The following is a 19,924-nucleotide window of genomic DNA, read 5'->3' as shown; positions in this document are numbered from 1 at the left end:
CTTGGTGGCCTTTGGGAAGGGGCTGAGCCTTTGGGAGTGGCACTGCTGAGTTGTGCTCTGGGAGGGAGGATTGTGCTCCAGGGCTGAGTTCTGGGGTGGCACTGGGGACCTCCAGCCTCCAGGCAGCCCTGGCTCCCAGGCTGAGCCCACCTTGGGCTTTGGAGGGTCTGCAAAGCTGCTCTGGGGTGCTCTGGGTGGGGATGGGGCACAGAGTCACTGAGCGTTTGTCTGGGCTGGGGATGGAGATGAGGCTGAGGGAGCTGGAGCTGTTGGGAAGGCTCCAGGGGGACCTCAGAGCCCCTTCTGGCACCTGAAGGGGATTCAGGAGAGCTGGAGAGGGCTTTGGACCTGGGTGGGGAGGGACGAGGGCCTGGAATGACAGGACAAGGGGGAATGGCTTCCCACTGCCAGCAGGCAGGGTTGGATGGGATACTGAGAGGAAATTGTTCCCTGTGAGGGTGCTGAGGCCCTGGCACAGGGTGCCCAGAGCAGCTGTGGCTGACCCATCGCTGAAAGTGTCCAAGGCCAGGTTGGATGGGGCTTGGAGCAACCTTGGGATGAGTTTTAAGTTTCCTTCCAACCCAAACCATTCTAGGATTTCATGATTTGTGCCACAGTGCCCTTGGGCAAAGAGCAGGAGGATGTGCCAGGCTGGTGCTGAGGACATTCCCCCAGTCCCCATCCCACTGACACAGGAGGGAAGAGCAGAGTTCCCCTGGGACAGTTTCACTCCCAGCTGTGCCCTGTGGGGCTGCTGTGGGTTTCCATTGCTCTCTGCATGGCCTGGAGCAGCAGTTGGGTCTGATGGAATTTCCCTTGGGTAAAACCCACCAGGAGGAGAGACAGTTGTCCCCTGTGCTGCTGGAGGAAATCCCTTCATGGAGAGCCCCCAAATTCCCAGCAGGGAGGGATTTGCTTTGCTCTGATGGTGCTGAGCTGCCCCTGGGAGCCCCAGTGGGTGCCAGTGCTGAGATCCTGCCTTGTGCTGGAGCTGGAGGCAGTGATTGTCCCTTTGGGTGCTGTGTGACAAACCCTCCGTGTCCTTGGTGACCACGGTGGTGATGCTGACCCATGGTGAGGCTGCCCTGGAAGGGGTGCCAAGGAGGGTGGAGGCAATGTTGGGGTGCTGCTGGGGTTCATGGAGAGAGGAAAACCCTCAGAGTGAAACATTGCAGCTTCTCCTGGGCTCACATCCCCCCACCCCAGAGCAGGAGGGGAGCAGAACTGGATGGCCCCAAAAACTGCAGCCATGCCCATGGCTCCCCTTTCCTCCCTGTGGCCTCAGCACCAGTGACAGTCCCTGTTGTGGGGATGGTTTGGGGTGCAGAGCTCCTCCTCCTGCTCCCCAGCAGTGCAGGCTGAGCTGTGACAACCTCCTGATTTACCAAGTGCAGGATCCAACCCCGAATTCAGCTCCCTCTCCTTCTTGCTCTTTTTTTTTTTTTTTTTTAATGAGTCAACCTCTCATCTGTCATATTAAACCTCCTCATTACCAGGTATCTAAATTTTGCTCTGACAATAGTGACAGGGGAAGCTGAGATCTCATTGCCACGGCGCAGGGGCTCCGGGGAGCTGGCAGGTGGTTATTTCATGCCCTGCAGGGAGCCGTGGGGGTGGGCAACAAGAGCTGGATAATGGGCTCTTGCTTCCCATCATTTAGAAAACCCTACTTTAGTGCAGAGGGAAAAATTACCCCCAGTGTCTGCCTCTGGAGCTGGTGAGAGATAGAGAACATGGGGGAGGGGGAGCAGCTTTGGGGGTCTGGCTGCTGCTCCCTGGGTGTGAAGGGTGAGATTGGGATGGGAGTGGTTGGGGATGGAGGGTGAATGGGGATGGAGGGTAAATGGGGATGGAGGGTAAATGGGGATGGAGGGTAAATGGGGATGGAGGGTAAATGGGGATGGAGTGTAAATGGGGATGGAGGGTGGATGGGGTGGAGGGTGGATGGGGCTGGAGGGTGAATGGGGATGGAGGGTGGATGGGGATGGAGGGTGGATGGGGATGGAGGGTGGATGGGGCTGGAGGGTGAATGGGGATGGAGTGTAAATGGGGATGGAGGGTAAATGGGGATGGAGGGTGAATGGGGATGGAGGGTGAATGGGGATGGAGGGTGAATGGGGATGGAGGGTGAAAGGTGGAAGGAGATGAGGGTGGCTGGGAGTGAGGATAGATGGAGCTGGAGGATGGATGGGGACGGCACAGGGCTGCCCTGTGCATGCAGTTGGTACCACTGGGGAAGGGGATGCTCTCTGCATACTGGGGAGCCCCCAGGGAGCACCTCTGGAGCTGGTGAGAGAAAGAGAACATGGAGGAAGGGGAGCAGCTTTGGGGGTCTGGCTGCTGCTCCCTGGGTGTGAAGGTGGATTGGGATGGGAGTGGTTGGGGATGGAGGGTGAAAGGTGGAAGGAGATGAGGGTGGCTGGGAGTGAGGATAGATGGGGCTGAAGGATGGGGATGGCACAGGGCTGCCCTGTGCATGCAGTTGGTACCACTGGGGAAGGGGAAGCTCTGTGCATGCTGGGGAGCCCTCGGGGCATGCAGGGTTCCCAGCCTGGATGTGCACACCTGAGGAAGCTGCTGAGCCACCTGGGGCACCACAGTCAGGCTCAGGGTGGTGGGTGACCTCTGCTGCAAGGATGCCACCACTAAGGTCACTGCTCAAGGTCGTGAGGCTTAATCTGGCAGCTGCATCAGCCTTTGGCTGCTGTTCTCAGGGTGCTCTGAAGGTCACTTTAGCAGGGGGCTGTCCAAGCCCTGCTGTTGAGCTCCAAGCCCTGCAGTGACTCGTCCCTCCCTGTAGCATCTCCAGGAGAGAGGAGCAGCTGCCTCTCTGCGCAGCCACGTGGTGTGAGGGGCTGCAAGTCCCCACTTGTCCTGGTCCCACAGGCTTTTCCTTCCTGAAACTGGATCCTTACCTTGGGTGAGGGTTCCCTGGTTGGCTTTTGGACAGCACCAGGCAGGGCTGTGGCTTTGCCAGTGCAGCTCCTGCCCAGCCTCCTTCCCCTGTGTCCCCTCCAGGCTCTGCTGCCTTGGGCCATGCTGGCAGTGCAGAGAAGGTCACTGGCTGTCACCCTGCCTGTGCAGAGCCCATCCCCAGTCTGGGATGTGCTGGATGTGCTGTGCTGGATGTGCTGGCATCCCTGGCTGCCTGTGGTGTGGGGTGAAACTGTGATCTGGGCTGTAGGGCACCAGGGCTCCTGCTTTGGGTGCTGCCTCCGGTTCTTGTGCTGGTGTTGGGACTGTCACCCTGTGCTGGTGTTGGGACTGTCATCCCCATCCCTGTGCTGGTGTTGGGACTGTCATCCCCATCCCTGTGCTGATATTGGGACTGTCACCCTGTGCTGATGTTGGGACTGTCATCCTTGTGCTGATATTGGGACTGTCATCCCTGTGCTGGTGTTAGGACTGTCACCCTGTGCTGATGTTGGGACTGACATCCCCATCCCTGTGCTGATGTTGGGACTGTCATCCTTGTGCTATTGGGACTGTCACCCTGTGCTGATGTTAGTACTGTCACCCTGTGCTGATGTTGGGACTTCCCATCCCTGTGCTGTATGTTGCTTGGTACTGTCACCCTGTGCTGATGTTGGGACTGTCATCCTTGTGCTGATATTGGGACTGTCACCCCTGTGCTGGTGTTGGGACTGTCACCTTGTGCTGGTGTTGGTACTGTCACCTTGTGCTGATATTGGGACTGTCACCCTGTGCTGGTGTTGGGACTGTCATCCTTGTGCTGATATTGGGACTGTCACCCTGTGCTGGTGTTGGTACTGTCACCTTGTGCTGATATTGGGACTGTCATCCCTGTGCTGATGTTGGGACTGTCACCCTGTGCTGATGTTAGGACTGTCACCTTGTGCTGGTGTTGGGACTGTCACCCTGTGCTGGTGTTGGGACTGTCATCCTTGTGCTGATGTTGGGACTGTCATCCCTGTGCTGATGTTAGGACTGTCATCCCCCCTGTGCTGATATTGGGACTGTCACCCTGTGCTGGTGTTGGGACTGTCATCCTTGTGCTGATGTTTTCTGACTCCACCCTGGCACACACAGTGCAGGGGAAGAGAAGAACAACCCCGGTTTAATAATTTCCCCCAAATCCTTTCTCTCACCCATCCCTGCTCAGCCAACCCCACTTCTCCAGCATCAGGGCTGTGCTTTGCCTCAGCCTGTGCCGAGCTTGGCACCGTGTGAGGTTTTGTTACAGCTCAGCAGAGCTGGTTGCACGGTTGGCATCTGCTTTTCTTCAGAGAGTGCCTGAATCTGGGTCAGGAATAGATGTGTGTGTCTTTCAAATTCCTTGGGGGCCTGGCTGAATCCAGCCTCACTGCTGCTCCCCTGAGCTACCTGCAGCTGGCAGGAGCAACTGGGGCTGCTTTGGCTGCCCATCCCAGGGAAATCTGATCCCTGCCATGGGTGCAGGAGGCTTGGCAGCTCAGCACTGGGCTGGCACCTGCCTGGCCAGTGGGATTTGGCCCCGGGCAGGGTCAGGCAGCTGCGTTTGTGAGCAGGAGCTTTGCTCTGGAGCCATGTTTCGGGCGCCTTCCTCTCCCCTCCCCCTGCCTGCATCTGGAGGTTCGACACAGGAACCCAGATAGCATCATCCTGAAACCAGAATAGAAGCTTTGGAGGAGACTCGAGCATGTTTGTGCGGTTTTTATCTCGGTTTGGAGATAAAGAGGTGCTAAACAATGCAAAGCTGGCCGGGTTGGAGTCCCTCAGGGTGCTGGGGACTCGCTGGCACCTCCCTTGCTGCCCTGCCAGGGACATCCCTGGGTGCTGCATCCCTCCTGGGTGCCACATTCCCCTGGCAGCGCTGCCCCCATGGCACAGCACCGTGCCAGGGGCTTTGCCAGAGAGGAAGAGCAACGTGAACATGAGCTCTGGCTGTGTGTGTTTTAGGGAAGGGGCTTTGCAAAGGAGAAGGAAGTCAGTCCTGCTGATCCAGAAACCACACAGAAGGAAACTAAAAGTCCTTGGTGTCAGCATGGAGGATATGTTAAAAAAACAACAATTAGCTCACAAGAGGCAGCAAGAAAGGAAACAGGAAGGCAAGAACTGCAGTTAAACAGGCGGGTTCAAGAGGTGGCTTGAGCTAAATCCATGTCCTGAAGGGATGGGATCCAGCCCTGGCCACGGGTGGGGAAGTGCCTCGTTCTTTGTCAGTGCAGGACTTGGTGTCCTCAAGGTGAGGCTCAGAGACCTCAGCTGCAGCTGCTCGTTATTTGCAGCTGCTTTTGTGGCTGCTGGCAGCAGGTGGAGGGTCTCAGCTGGGCTGGGGGCTGCTGGGGCACTGGGGCCACCTCACCTCTCCATGCAGCTGCTTCTCGAGGTAAAAGCTGCAGCTTTGTGGCAGGAGTGATGCAGCAGCTGCTCTTGCCACCTCCAAAGCATTGCTGCCACCTCCAAAGCATTGCTGGCACCTCCAAAGCTCCACTGCCACCTCCAAAGCATTGCTGCCACCCCCAAAGCACCACTGCCACCTCCAAAGCATTGCTGGCACCTCCAAAGCTCCACTGCCACCTCCAAAGCACCACTGCCACCTCCAAAGCACCACTGCCACCTCCAAAGGCCCACTGCCACCTCCAAAGCACCACTGCCACCCCCAAAGTATTGCTGCCACCTCCAAAGTACCACTGCCACCCCCAAAGCTCCACTGCCACGTCCAAAGCACCACTATCACCTCCACAGCACCACTGCCACCTCCAAAGCACCACTGCCAGCCCCAAAGCATCACTGCCACCTCCAAAGCACCACTGCCACCTCCAAATCACCACTGCCACCTCCAAAGCATTGCTGCCACCTCCAAAGTACCACTACCACCTCCAAAGCACCACTATCACCTCCAAATCACCACTGCCACCTCCAAAGCATCACTGCCACCCCCAAAGTACCACTGCCACCTCCAAAGCACCACTATCACCTCCAAATCACCACTGCCACCTCCAAATCACCACTGCCACCTCCAAAGCACCACTGTCACCTCAGGAGCATCATTGCCTCCTCCCCCCTTGGCCTGTTCCCCCACCCAGCAGGGGCAGGAGGGGCTCAGTGTGGTGCAATCCACTTCCCACTGCAGGCCAGCTCAGGTTGCATTCCTCACCTGGGCTGTCCTGCTGTGAGTGGACAGCAAGGATGAGTTGGTGTGGACAAGGAGATGGACATGGCCCAGCTGTCAGTGCTGGCAGCCTGGAGAGCCACTGCTGTGCCCAGCTGTCCCACAGCATGTGAGGGGCCAGGATTGTGCCCCTCTGCCCCACTCTGGTGAGACACCCCTGCAGTGCTGCCTCCAGCTCAGGAGGAAGAACACAAATGTCCTGGAGTGAGTCCAGAGGAGACCATGGAGATGCTCTGAGGGCTGGATCCCCTCTGCTCTGGAGCCAGGCTGGGGGAGCTGGGGCTGTAGGGGAGTCTGGGGACACCTTGGAGCTCCTTCCAGTGCATCAGGGGCTCCAGGAGAGCTGGAGAGGGGCTTTGGACAAGGACCTGGAGTGATGGAGCAAGGCTTCCCACTGCCGGAGAGCAGGGTTACATGGGGTCCTGGGAAGAAATTTGTCCCTGTGAGTGGGTGACAGAGAGGTGGGATGAGATGAGCTTTAAGAATCTGTCCAGTCCAGACCATTCTAGAGTTCTATAGCACCTTGTACGCCAGCTGCCCACAGGGTGTGTGCTGAAGCTCCCTTGCCATGACCTTTTTCCCACAGAGAAGCTGCAGGACTGGGACATTTTATTGCTGTCATTTCTGTATGTGGATAAACCTGACCCCCCCCCCCCCCAAATATGCTTGGGCTTGGGTCCATTAATTCAGTTCCTGTTTCTTGGGGGGAATGTGGCAGGAAGGACCCTCCCCTTACTCCCAGCCAGACCTTGATTTGATGGATCCTGCTAAGGAAAAACCCATCTTGGGGATGTGTTTGCTGCAAATCTTGGGTAAGAGATGGGTTGGTCCCTCAGTGAGAGCATTGGGTGCCTGGAGAGAGCAGCTGCTGGCTTGGGCTGTGATCTGCCATGCCTGTCACCTGCATTTCTCCCTTCCAACTGGGACTTTCTGTGCCTCCATAAGATGAGCTGTGTCTTCACAGGGCAGCATTTTTCTTCTTTTCCCAACCTTCAGATGTCCTTTGGAGCTCCTTTTGCAGGTTTCCTTGCAGCCAAGGATGTCCCCATTGCACTGGACCTGTTTTGGGGATGGAGATCAGGAAAACATCCCTTGAACTGGTGCCAACCCATCCCAATTTTGCCCTCACTCATGTCACTGGCTCTGCTGTGTGTTCCTGCACGGGCACGAGTGGATTGAGGAGCACGGTGCCACATGCTGGGAAAAGCAAAGAGCTCCAAAGGAAAATACATTTTTGGAAAGGATGCGTTTATTTGCCTTTATTTATCTTCCCGAAGCTTTCAGATTAATCTTTTTGATCTTGCCTCTGCAGCTGCATGGCCAAGGTTTGGTTTCTTTCAGCTGACATTGTGCTGAGAGCACACAGCACTGCAAGGGGGGTGTTAAGGAAGGGCAGCAGAATTCCTTTGCTCTGGAGAGGGGCGGTGTGTCGAGCTAACTTTAGTAAGGAGCAACTAAAAAGGGATGCAATAAAAGTATATTAAAAATAGCAAATGGCTGTAGAAAGTGGATGTGAGACTCTCAGTGTCCCCTGCTTGTGCCCAGGGAAACGTGGGGCTGGAAAAGTGACAAGTTCTGGAGCAGTGCAGAGCCTCCCGCTGCTTGAGCAAAGCAAAGGTGAAACCACTTAGAAGTGGGTGAAACAGATCAGAAATCTGTACAGTAGATAAGAAAAAAATTCCGAAATAAAGACTTGAAAGAGATATCAGCTCCTCTGTGTCCTCAGCTCTCGGAGCTGGGGATTCAGCCCCCCAGATTCCTTGTTTTGTAAAAACATATCCCAGCTGAGATTCCTCTGCGCTTTTTCTTTCTTCCCCCCATTTGCAAAATGCTAACTCTGCTATCTCGCCTGTCTCTCCAATTTGGAGCAATTTACTGGGAGCCGGGGATGAATTACTCAGCACAGAGTTAACCAGCACCTGCTCGGAGTTAATTGGCATGTGTGCTAATTGCCGTGATAGTCACACTTGTGCGAGCTGAGTGCGGGGAGGGGGGAGCTCCTCCAGCCCTGAGCTTCTCGTGCTGAATTCCCTGATCCTGCCTGAGAGTCCTGCCAGTGCAACAGGGTCAGGGTGGCTTTTTTCCAGCGGGTTTGCAGGTCCCTTTCCATGCCCTTGGACCCTCCTTGGCAGGCTGTGGGAGTTGGGATGCTCGGTGGTTTCCTTGGAAAGGGAGGCTCGGGAGAAAGGAAGAAGCTGCTGTCTGAGAAGGAGGAGATGATGATTTAATGATTGGGGTTATTGTATAGAAAATCATTTGAGACGCTAAAAGTGAGAAGTTATTTAGCAGTCCTGTGCTCTGGGCACTTGTCTGTGCAGGGTTCAGGTGCTGAAATTCCACCTGATCACGGAGGAGGGTCCTGGCTGATCTTGGTGCCTCAGTCTGGGCAATCAGGGAGCCAAAGCAATGTGGTGGTGAAGGAGAGGGAGCCCCGGGGGCAGAGGGGATCCTCCTGGGTTGGGGTGAGCCCCAGCAGCAGTGCCAGCAGAGATGAGGGCGGCTCTCCAGGTTTCTTGCTCTTCCAGCTGCTGTTCAGAAACTCAAACCAGTGGTTGGACCTTCTGAAAGAGCCACCTGGGCAGGAAACGTGAAAATACCTGGGTTTAAAAATATGGTGGGGGAAAAAACCCGACCTGAAAACAAATAAACTCACCCCAAAACCCCAATTCCATGAAGGGAAAAGGGAGGGGTTTGAAATCCCCTCTGTCAGGTGCATTCAGAGGGCAGCAAACATGCTGTGCTCTTCTCCATCCCTCCTCCTCACCCCATCCAAGGGCTGCCCTCCTCCTGGGGTGTTCTCCTTCTGGTGCAGGGTACAGGGGTCAAGAGCATCACATGGCAGCTCCTTTTCTCCCCATGATGATGAGCAAAAACCTGTGAAGTCACCTTTTTCCTGTGGAAAACTTGATCCAGCAGCATGAGCAAACCCTGAGGCTGGGACCAAGGTGCTGAGGATGCAGAGTGAGGATTCAGAGAGGCAGGAGGAACCTGGTTTGGTGGTTGAAAAAGGGGATTTGGTTTGAAACACTTGGGGTGTGTTTGTGGCCTGGGGAATGTGGTTGGAATCCCACTGCTCCCATGCAAGAAACACCAGCTGGTGTGGGGCCGAGGGCAGGGATGAGCAGCCCTGGGGTTTTTTCCTCATCCCTACAAACATCCCATCCCTTTGAGCACTGTGCAGCTTTTGGCTGCCACAGCATCCTGTGAACAAGTCCCACAACGAAATTGTGTTAAAATATGTTTCCTTTCACTCAGTTTAAATTTACTGCCCGTTGTTCTGCAGTGTTTATTGTTGCTTCTGGAGAGTTCCTCTCTGGTTTGGACAGTGAATCCGCTGTCTTTCAGAGGCTTTCTCTGTCCAAGAGCTGCAGCACACGGAAAGAATTAGCATCTTGTCCTGTGTCTGGTTGAGGAGCTGTTGCTACTTTGTGCTGCTGCTGGTGGTTTTGAAGATGCTGAAGGTGAATATTTTTCAGCCAGTTTAGAGAAGTGGCGACTCTGAAGGGAAAAGCAGCAAAGCAAACCCGACAAAAAGTTCCTCCTCTTCCAAAATCCTCACCTTGGTTCTGAGCCTTTGGGCTGTGGGTTCTCTCCTGGGTGGGCTCACAGTGAGGGAAATACCAAGAGGACACTGCAGGTGGATGAAATAAAAATCCTCATTTTCCTTTTGGCTCTTGCTGTATCACGGACCTTCGAGGGATACTCACATGGTGTGAGCTGGAGCAGTGATGCTCTGGAACTGATGCTGCTCTGGAACTGGTGATGCCCCAGAACTGGTGATGCTCTGGAACTGGGGATGCCCCAGAGCTGGTGATGCTCTGGGACCTGTCTTTTTGGGGTTTCCCACAGTGGGATGGGGAGCAGCAGCCAAAGGATATGCCTGTGGCACTGGCTCAGTGTTCCCCATGGTGACAGTGCTCCTCACAGCTGGGTGGTTGCTCCTGTTTTGCTGCTGGGAAGGAAACATGCACCTATTTTGGTAAATAATGACTCAAGAGTTAAATGCCATCCCTGTATGATCTGTCCTTGCAAAGAGTCTTACTGGTGGAATTTATGGATAAAAACCCCAGGTTTTGCTGCCCTTTATCTCTCTGGTCTTCTTCCTGGCCTCCCCATACCTCATCCTCCCTGGAGGGCAAATTGTGGATGTCAGGATGGGGAAAAGACTCCTTGTTCTCCTGCACTGAAACCACAGAACATGGTTGATGAATAACCAATAATAAAGTTATTCATGATGAATAACTTTACCCCCAAAAAATCAGAGAATGACTCACATGACTCAGTGAACCCCAAAACCGAGTGTGGGAGTGAGACCATTTGGGTTTTTGGTTGGAGCATGGTCTGATGAGGAGGTGAGGATGGGGCCAAGGTCTGGGGGTGCTCTGGGTGGGAGAGGAGCAGGAGGAGTTTGGTCAGGTTGGCTGTGGCTGCTGCTTTGAATTTGGGATATAGGTTTGGGAGAAAAACCTGTTTTTTGGGGTTTTTTAATGCTTTTTGTGACAAGGCTGGGGACTGCCAAGCTGAGGCAGATAGGAAGCTATTTTGGGACTGGCTTTTCCCTTTGCCTGGGTCTTGGCACAGGGCACCTTGCCTTAAATGCAATGTTATCACTGCTGTTATCCAGTGCTCAGAGAGAGAGCAGGGAGAAAGGTGTACCTGTGGAAAATGAACTGGATGAAGTTCCCTCTTTGTCCCCTCTCTGCAGTGCTGGAAAATGACAGGAGATGGGCTGGGGGGCTGTGCCAGGAGGTGCCCTGGTACATCTGGATGCAGCCTCTGGTGCTGGGGGATGCAGATTAACATGGGAACCCCTGAGACCTGCAGAACTGTCCCTTTGGGGAGAGTTTTGGGCACAAGACAACCCCCAGGTACACGGAAACACCCAGTGTCCAGCTGTGGCTGAGCCCAGTGGAAGGCCAGGCTGTCTCAGCTGCCTTCAGAGTCCTCCTTCCCTATAAAAATTAGGTTTCTGTGCCTGGTTATAAGGTTCCTTTCAAGTAATCAAATAAAGACATTTCAAAATTCCAAATTGGAGATTAGTGCAGAAACTGGAGACGGATTTAAATTGCCCGAGCTAATCACCAGCCACTCGACTGCTTATGACTTTATTAAGAGAAAAAAAAAGAAAAAAGCCTGGAGTGTCACAGAGGAGCAGTGATTCGGGGGCTCGCTGCTGCCACCTCCTCCTCCTCACCCAGCATCGTGTGTCCTGTGCCATGCGTGCTCCTGGCCTCCATCCCTGGGCTTCTTGGAGACCAGTTTGGATAAATGAATCCCTCTGCAGCTCTCCTGGCCCTGAGCTGGGTGGGAGAAAGAAGCAGAGCCCACTCTGAGCTGGGGGTGGGATTTGGCTGGCTGGTGGGGTGCTGGGCCTGGATGGGGTTTGGGAGCAGAGTCTCACTGCTATCTCTGTCTCTCTGCAGGTTTCTGAGCAGCTGCTGACATCTCATCCCCGCTGGATCTGCCTGTGCAGGACGGTACCATGAACTGAGCAGCGCCAAAATCCTTTTTTTTTTTTTTGTTTTGGCTTTTTTTGGGTTTGTTTTCCGTCCGAGAGAAAAAGCCCCCAGGCTCTTTGATGCAAGCATTCTAAAGTGGGGTTGCTGCTCCCCTCCCTGAGCCCGAGTGGTCCCGGCTGTGCTGAGGATTTCCCGAGAAGATGGGGAGGAAAAAGATCCAGATCCAGCGGATCACGGACGAGCGCAACCGGCAGGTCAGTGCTGTGTGTCCCTGCTGCCTCTCCTCACCCTTCTTCCCTTGGGGGCTCCAAAATGACCATTTCCATCCCACTTGGGGCAGCCAGAGCTGTGCTTCTCCCAATCCATAAAATAAGCAGAGATTTAGGCCGGATCCAGGCGGATCCAGGACCAAGGCGTTGCTCCTCGCCTTGGAGCTCCTGGAGCTGTTTCCATCTAAGTGCTTTTCCAGAAGAAAGTATCTTCTCCACTTCGTTAGTTCTCCCCCCCCTTTTTTTTTTTTTTTTTTAATTTTATTTTTGTCTTGCAGAAAATATATTTCAGTTGACATTTTCCATGTGGTTTTTCCAATAAAAAACAGCCACAACAAGTATCCATTTTGCTGAACGCAAACAACTCAAATTATTCCCTTTTTTTTCCCCCCCTCAATTGTAGACTTAAATGACTCCAGGGCTTTTTTCCTTGGGCTCTTTTGAAGCCAAGCCCGAGACACGCATGTGCATGTGTGCAGGAATGCATTGATGTATCTCAGAGGGAAAACAAAAACCAGCAGATTATTCCCAAATTTCCATGTTCCTTAAACTGGAGTGCTGGAGCAGCAGCGCTTTGCCAGCCCAGGTTTGCTCTGGGAGGACTCTGTCCATGTATTTCCCATTACCACAAGACTTCCAGGCAGCTCCCTTTGCTTTCTGTGCTCCTGGAGTTTGGCTCAGCAGATCCAAGCCTCTGCCTTTAGTCCAGCCTGGCCTGCCACACTTCTTGCCTGCCACTTTCACTCCAGAAAAACAGAAAAAAAACCAGTGAAAAAGCGTGTGGATGTATTCCTAACCCTTAAAGAGTGTCAGAGAACAGAATTGGATGAACCACTTTATTGCTCCTCAGCAAAACAATAGGAAATGGCAGATTTTCCTCATTATAGCTTCACTTGGTGGTGGGGACTGGGGTGGGCATCAAATACTTTCTGCTGATGTCCCAGTTGCTCCTGGGGCTGTTTATATCCATCATGAGGAGGAAGCAGGGCCTCAGGGGTTACTGAAGCATCTGGAGTGTATTTTATGGGGTGCAGAGGGGAGTGAGGGATCTGCAGTGACTGGAACCTTGTTCAGACAAATGGAAAAGAATTGGTAATGCTGGAGGGGAATGGCTGGATAGACCTTGGGGAAGGGAAAGAGGCAGCAGCTGAGGGATGGGGCTGTTGCTGAGGGATGAGCTGCTCTTGAGCCCTTGCTGAGGTCTCCCAGCCCTGGGTGGGGTTTGGCAGCAGGAGTTGCTTTGCATGGCTGGGTGTGATGGCTTTAGTGCATCTCTGATGTCAGGTGTCCCCAGATCCCAGTTCCCTGGGCTGGGGGACGCTGCTTTTCCCTGGCTGGGCTGGTTCTTCCAAAACCCAGCACGGGAGCATTGCTCTCCAACTCAGTGCAGCACATCTTGCTTTGCTTCCCAGCCAGCAGCCTGATCAAACGGGGTGTCAGCAAAGCAGCAGCTGGTTAATTGGTCACCAGCACAGCTTTGCAATCAATTTTCACTGCTCCCTTTCTTTGGGAAAAAAGGACGTACAGGAAGATGGGACATGGCATGATAAAGGACTGCTGCAGGCAGTGGGGTCTGCTCTATCCACTGTGGTAGGAGCTGCAGAGAGGGGGAGAAGCCTCTTGCTGCTCTCTCCTGGGCCATGCTGACATGTGCAGTGCCAGCATCCAGCCCCCAGAGTCAGAGGTGTCCCATATTTTATCTCACAGAATCATGGAATGGTTTGGGTTGGAAGGGATCTTAAAAGTCCATTTTGTCCCAACCCCTGTCGTGGCAGGGACACCTCCCCTCTCCCAGGTTACTCCAAGCCCCATCCAACCTGGCCTTGGACACTTCCAGCAATGAGACAGCCACAGCTGCTCTGGGCACCTGTGCCAGGGCCTCACCACCCTCACAGGAACAATTTCCTTCCAATATCCCATCGAAATCTCCCCCTTTTCAGTTTCAAACTCTGCCCCTTGTCCCACCACTATCTCCCCACGTAAAAAGTCCCTGTGTGTGTGTTTGCTAAGCCCCTTGAAGAGCTGGAAGGCTGCACTGAGGTGTCCCCAGAGCCAAGGTGCCTTCTCACTCCCCTCCCTCTCCTGCTGTTGCTGTGGATCAGTGATGAGGAGCTGATGTGTGCCTGCCTGCTGTGCTGTGCTGCAGGCTGCCAGCAAAACTGCCTTAAACCCAGCCTGGGAGCATCCTCAGCTGCCTTAAACCCAGCCTGGGAGCTTCCTCAGCTGCCTTAAACCCAGCCTGGGAGCATCCTCAGCTGCCTTAAACCCAGCGTGGGAGCGTCCTCAGCTGCCTTAAACCCAGCCTGGGAGCTTCCTCAGCTGCCTTAAACCCAGTCTGGGAGCATCCTCAGCTGCCTTAAACCCAGTCTGGGAGCATCCTCCGCTGCCTTAAACCCAGCCTGGGAGCATCCTCAGCTGCCTTAAACCCAGCCTGGGAGCATCCTCAGCTGCCTTAAACCCAGTCTGGGAGCATCCTCAGCTGCCTTAAACCCAGTGTGGGAGCATCCTCAGCTGCCTTAAACCCAGCCTGGGAGCTTCCTCAGCTGCCTTAAACCCAGCCTGGGAGCTTCCTCAGCTGCCTTAAACCCAGTCTGGGAGCATCCTCAGCTGCCTTAAACCCAGCCTGGGAGCATCCTCAGCTGCCTTAAACCCAGCCTGGGAGCATCCTCAGCCCAGCCCTGCCCCCAGAGCAGCCATCCCCTGCTCTGGCTGGGGGCAGGGGGCATGGTCAGCTCTCCTGAGCTGCTGGAGTGCAGGGCTGGATGCCCCAGCTGTGCCAGGTACTGTCCTTGGCATTCCTGGGTGGCTCCTTGGCATGCCCTAGGGTCTTCTTGGCATGTCCTGGTGGCTCCTTGGCATGCCTGGTGGCTCCTTGGCATGTCCTGGTGGCTCCTTGGCATCCCTGGGTGGCTCCTTGGCATGTCCTGGTGGCTCCTTGGCATGCTGGGTGGCTCCTTGGCATGCTGGGGTGGCTCCTTGGCATGCCTGGTGGCTCCTTGGCATCACTGGGTGGCTCCTTAGCATGCCCTGGTGGCTCCTTGGGATGCCTGGGTGGCTCTTTGGCATGTCCTGGTGGCTCCTTGGCATGCCGGGGTGGCTCCTTGGCATGTCCTGGTGGCTCCTTGGCATGCCTGGGTGGCTCCTTGGCATGCCTGGTGGCTCCTTGGCATGCCCTGGTGGCTCCTTGGCATGTCCCTGGTGGCTCCTTGGCATGTCTGGGTGGCTCCTTGGCATGCCTGGTGGCTCCTTGGCATGCCTGGGTGGCTCCTTGGCATGCCTGTGTGGCTCCTTGGCATGTCCTGGTGGCTCCTTGGCATGCCTGGTGGTTCCTTGGGATGCCTGGGTGGCTCCTTGGCATGCCCTGGGGTGGCTCCTTGGCGTGCCTGGGGAGGAGAGCAGTGGGAATGGTGCAGGGATGGCCTGGAGAATGAGGGGTTCAGCAGTGGTGGTGCCCACAAGAGGCTCCAGCAGGACGTGGAGCTGCTGGGGTGGGCCCAGAGGAGGCCATGGAGATGCTCTGAGGGCTGGAGCTCTGCTCTGCAGCCAGGCTGGGGCTGTTCAGCCTGGAGAAGGCTCCATGGAGATCTCAAGGGGCTCTGGAAAGCTGGGGAGGAACTTTGGACAAGGACCTGGAGCGACAGGACAAAGGGGGAATGGTTTTGAACTGAAAAGAGGGAGATTTAGATTGGATATCAGGAAATTCTTCCCTGTGAGGGTGGGGAGGCCCTGGCACAGAGAAGCTGTGGATGCCCCTGGATCCCTGGAAGTGCCCAAGGCCCCAACCCCAAGCTCTCCTCTCTTGCCAGTTTGGCAATATTTGGCAATATTTGGCAATATTTGGCAATATTGGACAATATTTGGCAATATTTGGCTGGACAGGGCTTGGAGCAACCTGGGATAGCTGAAGATGCCCCTGCCCATGGCAGGGGGTGGGACAAGATGAGCTTTTAGATCCTTTCCCACCCAAACCACTGTGTGATTCCGTGAATTCCAGCAGCAGCCAAAACCAGGGGAGGAGAGCAAGTAAGAGTCACTAATGTCATTAGAGGAATTACTGGAGAGGATTTGCCACAACAGATCAGGCCATCAGTCCTTCAGGGCCAGGCTGCTGACTCTGGCAACTGCCAATATGGTTTACATCAGGGGAAAGGCAAAAAATCCCCTGCTAGTGTGGGGCAGTAATTCCTTCCTGACCCCTTTGGTGATCGGCTTACGCCCTGGAGCATGAGATTTGATTACCCTCTTAGACTTACAAGGTTAATTCTTCTAGATGAGGCTCATGCCCAGTGTCAGGGGAGGTTTGAGGTTTCTGTCCCAGGTCATGAGTGGATGCACAAAGCCCTGTTGGGTGATGCTTTTGTGTGATGTGGTGGCTAAATGGCAAATCTTTGCTTTTCTTTGCAAGATGCAGGAGTGCCAATAGGGAGGGATGCTCTTGGGCCCTGTCTGCAGAGGGAATATCCCCTCATCTCTAGAGGGGCAGTTTGCTGCTTTGTGTTCTGAGCTCTGCCCAGGTTGCTGGTTGATTTGGGGAAGGTGACCCCACTCTCCTCACTGCTCAAGGGCAGAACCCAAACCATGCTTGTCGCTGTTCTTCAAGGCCAAGAGCTGCCCCGTTGTTTGAACCCCACATCTCAGCCTCACCCCATTGCCTCCAGTCTTGGTGGCTGAGCCCATCGAGGTCTGGTTTGCCCGAGTGTCCCTGGCACTGTGGCTGCAGGAACAACCCTGGGCTGTGTGTTCAGGTGGAGAGCCTCCTGTGTTCCTGCTGGGGCTCCTCCAGCTGCTTGGAGGGTCAGTCAGAGCCTGGAGGCCACCCCAGCAGGGACAGAGGGACAGGTCCTGCTGGGGAAGGGACAGAGGGACAGGTCCTGCTGGGGAAGGAGCAGAGGGACAGGTCCTGCTGGGGAAGGGGACAGAGAGACAGGTCCTGGTGGGGATGGGGACAGAGAGACAGGTCCTGCTGGGGAAAGGGGCAGAGGGACAGAGGGACAGGTCCTGCTGGGGAAGGAGCAGAGGGACAGGTCCTGCTGGGGAAGGGGACAGAGAGACAGGTCCTGGTGGGAAAAGGGACAGGGAGACAGGTCCTGCTGGGGAAGGAGCAGAGGGACAGGTCCTGGTGGGGATGGGGACAGAGAGACAGGTCCTGCTTGGAAAAGGAGCAGAGGGACAGAGGGACAGGTCCTGCTGGGGAAAGGGACAGAGGGACAGAGGGACAGGTCCTGCTGGGGAAAGGGGACAGAGGGACAGAGGGACAGGTCCTGTTGGGGAAAGGGGACAGAGGGACAGGTCCTGTTGGGGAAGGGGCAGGGAGACAGGTCCTGCTGGGGAAAGGGGCGGGGAGACAGGTCCTGCTGGGGAAGGGCACAGAGAGATAAGTTTTGGTTTTCGAGCCTGTCCTGCAGGAGCAGAACCACAGCTGGGTCCCACCTGTGGCACTGCCAGCTCCTGGTGTTGGGAGCTGCCCCCCAGCAGAGGTTTTGGGGTGGCTGAGAAGTGCAGAATGCTGCTGGGGAGGGGGAGCTGTTGGTGAAAGGAGCTGCCCTCAGGTGATTTAATTTGAGCAGAGTGCACTGGGGTGCTGCTGGTGGGATTGATGTGAGTGCCCAGAGCAGGCGCACGTGGCGGCCACAGCAGCGCAGGGACCAGCCCTGCACTTTCCAGGGGCTGAGGCGATTAGAGCTGAATCTCATTAGTGCTTAATTATCTCTGGGAGGTGGTGGGGAGGGGCAGCAGCCTCCCGTGCCAAGTGTGCCCAGAGCTGCCCCTGCTCTGCCCTCCTGCCACACGTGGTTTTGTCTCGAGGGCTGCAGGAACCCTGAGGCTGCATTCTGGGTGCTGCTGGTAACACCACGGTGAACTCCATGGGCTGTGGCTGGGATGCAGCAGCCTCATTCACTCTCCTCCCTCAGCTCTGCAAATTAAAGCTGCTCAGTTGCAGAATTGGTGCTGTGGTGGAGGCCCAGAGTGGAGTGGAGCCTTCCCATGTGGAGGGGGAGCAGGTCTTGGCACCTTAGGGCATCTCAGCTCATCTCCAGCCCTTCCCCTGGAGGCTGCTTTGCCCCCAGAGCCATACTTAGCGCAAAGCCATGACCTCCTGCCTCTTATTTTATTTTTCTGGTTTTTATTTGCTGAGAGGGCATTGACCAGGCCTCGTGCCTTCCCCGTCAGTGTGCTGCGTGTTCTGGGGGCGGGGGACCCTCAGCAGCTCTGTCTGCACTGCAGCAGGGCCAGGGAGCCCCAAACCAGCTCCCTCTGCACCAGCTGGCTCCTGTTAGGAGTGTGGTGGGGAGAGCTGAGCGTGGGCTGGGAGTCAGAGCCCAACGTCTGCCCTGCAGCTGGAGCTGCTGCTGGAGCCAGCACCCAGCCCCAGCCCCCAGCCAGCCCTCCAGGAGCACTGCTGCTCTGCTTACAGCTCAGGGCAGGGCGGGCTGGGCAGGCAGGGGCCCCCGGTTGGGCAGGCAAGGAAAGGAGAACACCCCAGTGAGGTCCCACAAAGGCACAGCAAGGTGGAAGCGGCACGGGGGAGCTCGTGGTGCCCTTGGGGAAGGGATAAATGAGGGCTGGTGAGCAGGAGAGGGGGCAGCCCTGGGTGGTTTTGGGGTGCTGAGCCCCAGCTCTGTGGCCCCCAGGGTTGGGCACTCACAGCGCAGCTGCAGCGAGCGAGGACAAGATCTCCATGGCTTGAATATTCCACTTCAAAACCCGCAGCCCCCGGACAGATGGCAGCTCTGCTGGGGATTTTGCTGAAATTTATTTTCTCTTGATTTGGCAATATGTGATTTCCAAGGCTGATAATCATCTTTGTGCTTGTGAAGTGTCTGCCTTTGGAGGATCCCAAAATAGGCAGCAATAGGAACCGTTGGGAAGAGGGAGGCGAGAGAGGAGAGCTTGGGGTTGGGTCCAGTTGGGGAAACTGAGACAGAATATTCCTTCTGCATTCCCCTTCCTTTTGCTCTTCCTCCTGTGGTCATTCCATTTATCTCTGGGGGCTGTTGGCAGCGTGGCCACAGCTTCTCACCATGGCTGTCTTTGCTTTCAGGTGACCTTCACCAAGCGTAAGTTTGGCCTGATGAAGAAAGCCTACGAGCTGAGCGTGCTGTGCGACTGTGAGATCGCCCTCATCATCTTCAACCACTCCAACAAGCTGTTCCAGTATGCCAGCACCGACATGGACAAGGTGCTGCTCAAGTACACCGAGTACAACGAGCCCCACGAGAGCCGGACCAACGCGGACATCATCGAGGTGAGGCCCAGCTGTGCCCCAGGGTGGGGCCAGGGCTGAGGCTGGGACCACTCTGCGTGCAGGGAGGGCATGGAGCCAGCAGATCTGCCACACTCAGATGGATTTTGCATGGTTTTGGTTCAGCAAACCCATGAAAATACTCCCTTCTGGGTGGTAGAGTTGTCTCCAGTTGTGTGGTGACCTGATGTCCTGAAGCTTGAGGTGCAGGTTTGCTGTGTTGGACCCTGCTGTGGAATCCAGGCAAACCATGGGATGGATTTGGAGGCAGCGCCTGGGGCAGCTGCTGGAGTGCCTGGTGCAGCTGGGGACATTGTTCTGAAGTGCCTGGTGCAGCTGGGGACATTGCCCCCTCCTGAAATTCAGACACAGTGGGGTTGTGGGAGGGCACCAGTGGCCAAATTGCAGGGGAATTCAAGTGGGATGGACCAGGTGGGGTAGTCCAGGGCCTGCTCAAAGCATGGCCAAACTCATGGGATGGTCCAGGGCCTGCTCAAAGCATGGCCAAGCTCTTGGGATGGACCAGGGCCTGCTCAAAGCATGGCCAAGCTCTTGGGATGGACCAGGGCCTGCTCAAAGCATGGCCAAGCTCATGGGATGGTCCAGGGCCTGCTGAAAGCATGGCCAAGCTCTTGGGATGGACCAGGGCCTGCTGAAAGCATGGCCAAGCTCATGGGATGGTCCAGGGCCTGCTGAAAGCATGGCCAAGCTCATGGGATGGTCCAGGGCCTGCTGAAAGCATGGCCAAGCTCATGGGCTGGTGGGTTTGCTCAAGGCTTGTCTGGCTATGTTTTGTGGGTCTCCAGGGATGGCCCAAGCACTCTCAGCCTGACCCATG

General features: G+C 55.6%; 1 protein-coding gene across 9 annotated transcripts in view; it reads left to right on the top strand.

Annotated features, from left to right (window-relative positions):
• Positions 1-19,924, top strand: part of MEF2D (myocyte enhancer factor 2D) — an 87,333-nt gene that overhangs the window by 32,995 nt on the left and 34,414 nt on the right. For all 9 annotated transcript variants that reach the window (XM_030965337.1, XM_030965329.1, XM_030965335.1 and 6 more), the window contains 2 exons: positions 11,539-11,828; positions 18,886-19,089. In XM_030965337.1, the coding sequence (XP_030821197.1) occupies positions 11,775-11,828; positions 18,886-19,089 (258 nt within the window). In that variant the 5' untranslated portion in view covers positions 11,539-11,774. The remainder of the gene's footprint in view (positions 1-11,538; positions 11,829-18,885; positions 19,090-19,924) is intronic.

This window comes from Camarhynchus parvulus, chromosome 25, assembly GCF_901933205.1.
Source record: "Camarhynchus parvulus chromosome 25, STF_HiC, whole genome shotgun sequence".
NCBI lineage: Eukaryota > Metazoa > Chordata > Aves > Passeriformes > Thraupidae > Camarhynchus > Camarhynchus parvulus.
Note: the sequence above shows the minus strand (reverse complement) of the source record. Positions and strands in the feature narration are given on the sequence as shown.